General features: G+C 52.7%; 1 protein-coding gene across 1 annotated transcript in view; it reads right to left on the reverse strand.

Moving 5' to 3' along the window:
- tg (thyroglobulin) overlaps nt 1-7,500 on the reverse strand; it is a gene marked incomplete at both ends in the record, with an annotated part of 18,287 nt that overhangs the window by 1,036 nt on the left and 9,751 nt on the right. Inside the window, 25 exons of the mRNA XM_079342743.1 lie at nt 7-10; nt 98-270; nt 343-483; nt 761-865; nt 1,090-1,277; nt 1,403-1,540; nt 1,646-1,810; nt 1,900-2,093; nt 2,160-2,310; nt 2,421-2,508; nt 3,101-3,305; nt 3,386-3,568; nt 3,657-3,791; nt 3,866-3,931; nt 4,016-4,162; nt 4,296-4,375; nt 4,549-4,663; nt 4,741-4,911; nt 4,995-5,132; nt 5,252-5,320; nt 5,587-5,673; nt 5,744-5,914; nt 6,778-6,978; nt 7,101-7,206; nt 7,431-7,500. The exon at nt 7,431-7,500 is cut by the window's right edge and continues 40 nt beyond it. Coding sequence (XP_079198869.1) covers nt 7-10; nt 98-270; nt 343-483; nt 761-865; nt 1,090-1,277; nt 1,403-1,540; nt 1,646-1,810; nt 1,900-2,093; nt 2,160-2,310; nt 2,421-2,508; nt 3,101-3,305; nt 3,386-3,568; nt 3,657-3,791; nt 3,866-3,931; nt 4,016-4,162; nt 4,296-4,375; nt 4,549-4,663; nt 4,741-4,911; nt 4,995-5,132; nt 5,252-5,320; nt 5,587-5,673; nt 5,744-5,914; nt 6,778-6,978; nt 7,101-7,206; nt 7,431-7,500 — 3,291 coding nt within the window. The remainder of the gene's footprint in view (nt 1-6; nt 11-97; nt 271-342; nt 484-760; nt 866-1,089; nt 1,278-1,402; nt 1,541-1,645; nt 1,811-1,899; nt 2,094-2,159; nt 2,311-2,420; nt 2,509-3,100; nt 3,306-3,385; nt 3,569-3,656; nt 3,792-3,865; nt 3,932-4,015; nt 4,163-4,295; nt 4,376-4,548; nt 4,664-4,740; nt 4,912-4,994; nt 5,133-5,251; nt 5,321-5,586; nt 5,674-5,743; nt 5,915-6,777; nt 6,979-7,100; nt 7,207-7,430) is intronic.

The following is a 7,500-nucleotide window of genomic DNA, read 5'->3' on the forward strand; positions in this document are numbered from 1 at the left end:
CCCGAATTACCTGGAGGCAGAAGAGATCGTCTGATTGGATCCAAAGTTCTGAACGTTACTGTTACTGATCAGGACGCCGTGGCGTGTTTCCTCTCACCGCTCAGTCTGCTTCCAAGTCCACGCCAGAACGAACACGAATTACGACTCAGACCGTGCTGATGCTGGAGGCCGGGGCTAAGCTGCAGGTAGGTCGGCGTGGCCTCAGAGGACTGGACTCGCTGCCAGCGGGGCAGAGCTGACTCCGCCCACACAGGCGATGGGTTCGGGTTCCTGAGAAAGAAAACCGTTAAACATCGCTCTTCAGCTGGCGCCTGATTGGCCGATTGATTAATGTAGACTGACCCGCTGCGGACGAAGCTGGAGACGTAGCTCATCACCGCCAGAGAGAGGCGGCGGTCAGAGGAGGAGAAACGCTGAGAGCTCATTGGATGATGAGGAGTGCCGAACACAAACTGAACGTCCAGAGGAACAAACGCCTCAGCCCTGAACATGAATAACAATAATCAACGCCACGCTCGTTAAAGTCTCCGTGAGACGAGGAGCGACCCGACCTGTCGGGAAAACATTTCAAACAGGAAGTCTCAAGCAACATGGAGCCCAGCTTGTAACCATGGCAACAGTAATAAAAGCTCGGCGGGTCGGTATCTCGTGGCACGAGTCCTCGATCTGCCCGGAGCTTTAAATCCAACATGTAACGAGATGATCTGGACCAATCACAAGCGAGGACAGGAACAAGCGGTCAGCTGTGTGTTCGGCGTACCTGTTGTCGGCGCTGGAGGCCGGCAGGTGGTACAGGAAGACGTTAGCTTTGTTGTTAGCCCAGTGGCTAGCCATCTGCAGACTGGGACAGATGATGAACAGATCTCTGAAAGAGAGAGAGAGAGGTCACTGCTTCCGTCCCGAGGACGAGAGAGAGAGAGAGAGAGAGAGAGAGAGAGAGAGGTCACTGCTTCCGTCCCGAGGACGAGAGAGAGAGAGAGAGAGAGAGAGAGAGAGAGAGGTCACTGCTTCCGTCCCGAGGACGAGAGAGAGAGAGAGAGAGAGAGAGAGAGAGAGAGGTCACTGAGCTGAGGCGAGGCGGCGTCTGACCTGGTGGCGTTGTTGAGCGCTCTGGAGAACAGGTTGTAACCGGCGGCTGACGGACTGTGATCCAGCGAGTAGAACCAGGACGCCGCCTCCTTCAGCAGCTCACTTCCTGTCACTCCACCGAGCGAGCGACTCAGCGCCTCGTAAAACGCCGTCTTACCGTCAGCTCGGCCCTGCAGAGCCTCAAAGTCCTGAAGACAGAGAGAGAGAGAGGGCGAGAGAGAGAGAGAGAGAGAGAGAGAGAGAGAGGTTCTGATTAATCAGGAGTTTCTCTGTGATGGTCAACAGGAAGTGATGTCACTGTGGGATGTCCGACCTTTATCCTGCGAGCTCGGCTGATCAGACCGTCCTGCTCCGACGTTCCCAGCAGGAGGTCGACTCTGTGGAAGGATGACAGAGAGAGCGACTGACGGAGGGGAGACCAGGCCTGGAACGGACCGCTGACCGCCAACATCTGCCAAACACACACACACACACACACACACACACACACACACGGGCCAGGTGAGGCCTAGAGGAAGCAGGATCAGATCAATCACTTCCTGTTTTCAATCTCTACCTTGGTCTGAGCGGCGTTGAGCGTGTGCACAGGAGTCGCTCTGAGGCAGGCGGCCATCTTGTCATCATCGGTGAGGTCACAGCCGAGCTCTTCGGCGAGCTGGAGCGCCTGGCGTCTGGAGGCGGCCTGGGTCTGAATCAGTGACGGGGAAAACACGGAGCCGCCCTGCGGGAGGAACAACAAACAGACGCACTGGATCAGCCAATCACGGCTCAGATGATGTCATGACCAGGAAGAGAATCCGTTCGTCTCACCATCAGCAGCATCCTCTGAAACAGAGGAGGAGACGAGGAGAGGAGGTGAAGGCTGCTGATGTCCGCTCCACGACGCTCCGCCCCCACCGTCACTCTCATGCTGTCCCCGCCAAACAGAGCGATGTGGGCGTTAACCCAGCGAAGCACCGCCTCCTGGTCCGACAGGCCGTAGTTGCCATGGAGACCAGACTCCCCTGCAGACAGGTGAGAGGTGAGTGACGTGTTCGTGTGTGTGAAACGTGTTTTATGCTCGTGTCTACCTGTACTCAGGAAGCCCAGAGCGGCGGTCCTGTAACTGGCTGTTACCACGACGACGCCGCCCACGGCAGCCAGGGTGGAGCCGTCCAAGAGCCCGGGGTTCTCATTGGACAGAGGGTTGAAGAAGAAGACCAGGACTGGGACACGCCCCCTCTGTTAAACACACACACACACACACACACACACACACACACACACAGTTAAATTAATCAGGTTTAATAAATGACTCCACTTTAAGTCTTTCTGCTGTTCGGTGGACTCACCTGAGCTCCAGGTGAGAAGATGTTCAGGTAGAGACAGTCCTCGCTGGACGCTGAAGACTCGACGTCACCGGGCTGAATACAACTGGGACTGAAGGACAGAAAGACGAACTGTAAATATAAACGTTTGAAGCCTGAGTGTCGTCCCCCGTGTGTCCCTGCAGGGGGTGCTGGAGTCCCCCGTGTGTCCCTGCAGGGGGCGCTGGAGTCCCCCGTGTGTCCCTGCAGGGGGCGCTGGAGTCCCCCGTGTGTCCCTGCAGGGGGCGCTGGAGTCCCTGTGTGTTCCTGCAGGGGGCGCTGGAGTCCCATGGATGGCGGTCTCTGTGCTGGGTGAATGGGTGTGTATGTGACTTCCTGTGCTGCTGCAGCCAGCCTCTAGTGGACACTCCAGGTACTGCAGCCAGCCTCTAGTGGACACTCCAGGTACTGCAGCCAGCCTCTAGTGGACACTACAGGAACTGCAGTCAGCCTCTAGTGGACACTCCAGGTACTGCAGCCAGCCTCTAGTGGACACTCCAGGTACTGCAGCCAGCCTCTAGTGGACACTACAGGAACTGCAGCCAGCCTCTAGTGGACACTCCAGGAACTGCAGCCAGCCTCTAGTGGACACTCCAGGAACTGCAGGATGTGTTTTACGTTTGGCTGCTCAGTTAAGACATGGCATTAAACAGACGTGTGTTTACCGCGGTTTGGTGGCGTCCCAGGTTCCTGTCCATTCAGATGGCTGAGCTGCTTCAAAGCGGAGCGTTCCTATTGGTGGACGGGCGTATGGGACGCCCAGGAACTGAACGACTGTCTTCCTGTCTGAGCCAAGGGTGGTTTCCACGGCAACGCCCTGCATGGTGCCATGACCTGGGATGGAGACCGACGTAACCGGTGGCAACCGTCCTGAGTGGAAAAACAAAACGACCAAAGTGAGCTGACGCTCTCGCTGTAACGCTGGATGTTCTCCGCTGTGATTGGCTCACCTGTCCTCATGTACACCTGGGGGGCGGGCTCTCTGATGACCAGTCTGCAGGAGGATGACGGGTTGGTCGACGTTGGGTGGGAGCTTAATCCGCAGGCTGTGGTGTCGGGGTAGAGGACGCAGCGAGTGGCAGACTCCGCCTCTTTGAGAGAGACGGCAACACAAGACTCCGCCTCCTGACAGGCTGAAGCAGGAAGTACAGAGGTGTCCACTTCAAACTTTATTCATAAACACTGATGACGTAAACAATCTTTTCTCCTCACGATGCTAACCGTGGAGACACCAGTCCCGGGTCTTGTCCCGGACGGCGGCGATGTCCCGGCTCACGTGGATGACATCATAGGTAGAGAGAGACGGGTCGACGAGGACGGACGAGTCTGAGAGGAGACTCCACTGATCCAGAGACACTGAAGACACAAAGACCACAGACTTAGACCGGGACTAGCACTGCAGTGTTAGCATTCGAGCTAACCCGTCTTACCGTTGTTTTTAGTTGGCGGCAAGTTGAAGGACGGACAGAGAGCCGGAGAGGACGTCCACTGATTCACTGAACACACAAACACACAACATTAACACACTGCAACACACAGACGCTGTCACATGGTCACGTGTGTCAGCGTGGACTCAGTACCGGGTTTCTGGTACCATCCGAACGGGTCCGGCGTGGTCTTCACCACAGACGGTTTGCAGTCCTGAGTCCTCCAGGAGGTCAAGTCGTCTTCAGAGCAGGTCTGAACGCCGAGACTGATGAGAGACAGACACACCACGTCTGACCCGCCTGAGACACACACACACACACACACACACACACACACACACACACACACACACACACACACACACACACACACACAGTTAAATGTAAGCACGTTGGTCTCAGTCTTCATGTCGGCATGTCTCGTCCTTCTCACCTGGTGATTTGGTGTCTCGGACGAAGCCGATACCACGGCAACAAGGATCTTCATCGCAGCGTCGCTCACACTCCCTGAACCTGAACACACACACACACACACACACATACACACACACACACACACACACACACACACAAATCTTAGACTCCATAACGTCAACCTTCAGGTTTACATCCGCTGCCTCCGTCACTGTGTGTGTGTGTGTGTGTGTGTGTGTGTGTGTGTGTGTGTGTGTGTGTGTGTGTGTTACCCGTCAGACAGTGGTGTGTTTCCCGTCACGCTGACTCGGCTGCGTACAGAATAAGAAACCATCTTCTGGAAGGAAACTCTCTGGTAGAAACTCTCCACGGCGCCGGACAGATCCACTGACGGGCACAGCGAGGGGGAGGAGCTTAAATTCAGTCCTTTTAAAACACGACCTGTCAGCCTCGTCGGTACTCACCCTTCTTGCTGAAGGTGTTTTTGGGCGTTCTGTCCAGCAGGGGGCGACAGGGGCGTCTCAGGGGTTTGTCGTACGCTCCGCACACTCTGCTGTCGGGAAGCAGCGAGCACCTGAAGAATCCAGGTGAGTCCGTGAGGTCGGCGACGGAGCAGAGCGGCTCGGAGTCACAGCCTGGAACAGCACACGCACACGCATCAGCGGCTCGCTCATCGCAAACATCACTAAACATGTGTTCATGAGAGCACGGGACGCACGTGTGAGGCACAGCAGCAGTGCCTGCTGGGAGTCGTAGTTGTTCTTGTTGAGCAGGAAGGAGAGCGTGGGGAGTTTCTTCAGAGGGTCCACGAGAACGTCGTCCTCGGACAGAGACTCAAACTTCTGCTGAACTGAAACTGACCTCACAACAATACAAAAACACGTCCATCAATAAATCAACATGAAGATACATTTAATAAAGAATGATTCAGTTATCAATAAATATTCAACATCTCCTGATGTTTCTAACACGAACCGTCCACAGGAGGAGCGACCTCTGCTGCCGCTGCACACGGAGAAGGAGCAGGACCAGCAGCAGGAGGATCTGCAAACAAACAAACAGACAAACAAACAAACAAATAAACAAACAAATAAACAAACAATCAGACAAACAGACAGACAAACAAACAATCAGACAAACAATCAAACAATCAAACAATCAGACAGACAAACAATCATAGAAACAAATAACCATTGTTTACTCTCGGCTGTCTGAGCTGATGACAGCTGACTTGATGGATGCTGGGTTCACTGGTGGTCCTGGTGTCTACAGAGGATCACCAGTGAACCCAGCTCCAGTTAGACCAGTACCTGTGTTCAGGTAGACGGCCTGGAAGGTGATGATGGAGGCCTGGTAGTCCTTCTTGTTCTTGCTGTCGGCGGGCAGAGCAGAATCAGCTGGAAGGACAGACAGAAGAGTTCAGATCCTCTCTCTGTGATTGATTTATCATGTCTGTCCGTCTCTTACTGATGGTGAACTTCTGTCCTCCCAAGTCGAACACAAAGCTCTTCTGGTTCTCGTTGTATGTAAGCCCCGCCCCACAGATACGGCTGGCTTTTCCCTGTCCAATCACATCCCAGTCCTGGTCCTCGCACATCAACACTGACGGAGCTCTCAGCCAACCACAGAGCAGAGAACCTGAAAGGAGGCGGGACAGAATGAGGCGGTTAAATAAAGAAGATTTACTCCATTAAAACTGTTCTGTCTTCAACTCTGATTAAAGAAAAGTATGTGACATGTACTAAAGAGTGCTAATGTTAGCATGCTAATACAAAAATGAAGGACATAGGTGATTGAAGCTACGAGCTAACTAAAGAGCGCTAATATTAGCATGCTAACACAAAAATGAAGGACATAGGTGATTGAAGCTACGAGCTAACTAAAGAGCGCTAATATTAGCATGCTAACACAAAAATGAAGGACATAGGTGATTGAAGCTACGAGCTAACTAAAGAGCGCTAATATTAGCATGCTAATACAACAATGAAGGACACAGGTGATTGAAGCTACGAGCAAACTAAAGAGCGCTAATATTAGCAAGCTAACACAACAGTGCAGCTCGAGACGAGGACAAGTTTGTCCGCTGTTTGCACTTAATGGTTCATATTTGTGGTGCGTTCTAATTTGTAACTCGTTTGTGTGAACTTGAGGGGAACTTAAGTTGGAGGCGTGTCTCTGGTGGAGGGCGGTGGCTTCAGTATGGAGGAGGCGTGGCCAAAATCAGGTTGTTTTGGTGTAATGTTGGGGCTCAAGGATGACATTGAATTGTTAAAAAGAGCACAGTTGACGTTTACAGCTTCTGAACTTCTGAAAAGTTGAATGATTTTCAACATGACGCACTGTTAGCTTAAACTGAGCCGCGTCGTTTCTTCCACACAGCGTGCTGCTAACGCTAACTTTTCTGTTTTTAACACATGTATTAAATGTTCTCCTTCGTTTCTCTCAGGGAGAATACATTTCATCCGTTCACTCAGGTGAGGTGCGTCTCCATGGCAACGTACCTCCGTTCAGCACGTTCTGGTTGAGGATGAACCCGTCGCAGCAGGCGTCGCGGCTGCAGCCGTCCTGGCAGAAACGATGAACGTCGGACAGAGAGGTCCGTGCCGCAGAGAACACCTGAGTCCTGAACACACCTGAGGCCGCCTTCTTCATCGTCATCCTCTCAAAACTCTGCTGCTGCTGCCTCGAGGAAAATTCCGCCCCTTTAGACACACACAGGTACAAACACACACACCTGAACACACCTGACGGACTGAACACTCAGCTGTTTCACAACAGTTTGTTTTTTTACATGTCAGTCATCTCATTGCCACGGTTACAGTACCTTTCTTCCTGATGACCAGTAGATCTGAAGCTCCGCCCCTGACTCTCACAGAGCAGCTCAGCCAATCAAACAGCTCGGCCTGAGGATTACCCAGAAATCCACTGATCTAAAAAAACAAAAAGACAAAGTAAAGTAAAATGAACATCATGTATAGGGAGGGTAACTCTGACCCCTGGTGGTTAACATTGGTACTGCAGTCTAAGCACTGCAGAGAGCTGTCTGTCAGTGAAATGCATTCTGGGAGATTTTAGCTTCTTTTAGGATTCAAACAAAAGATCAAATGTTAACAAAGCTGTGTGTGTGTGTGTGTGTGCGTGTGTGTGTGTTTACCTGCTGAGAGGCGTTGCAGTGTGTGTTGAGTGTGTGCGTGCTGTACAGTTCACACTGAGTCTGTCTGTTG

The sequence above is a fragment of the Symphodus melops genome, assembly GCF_947650265.1.
Source record: "Symphodus melops genome assembly, chromosome: 5".
In the NCBI taxonomy this organism is placed as follows: domain Eukaryota; kingdom Metazoa; phylum Chordata; class Actinopteri; order Labriformes; family Labridae; genus Symphodus; species Symphodus melops.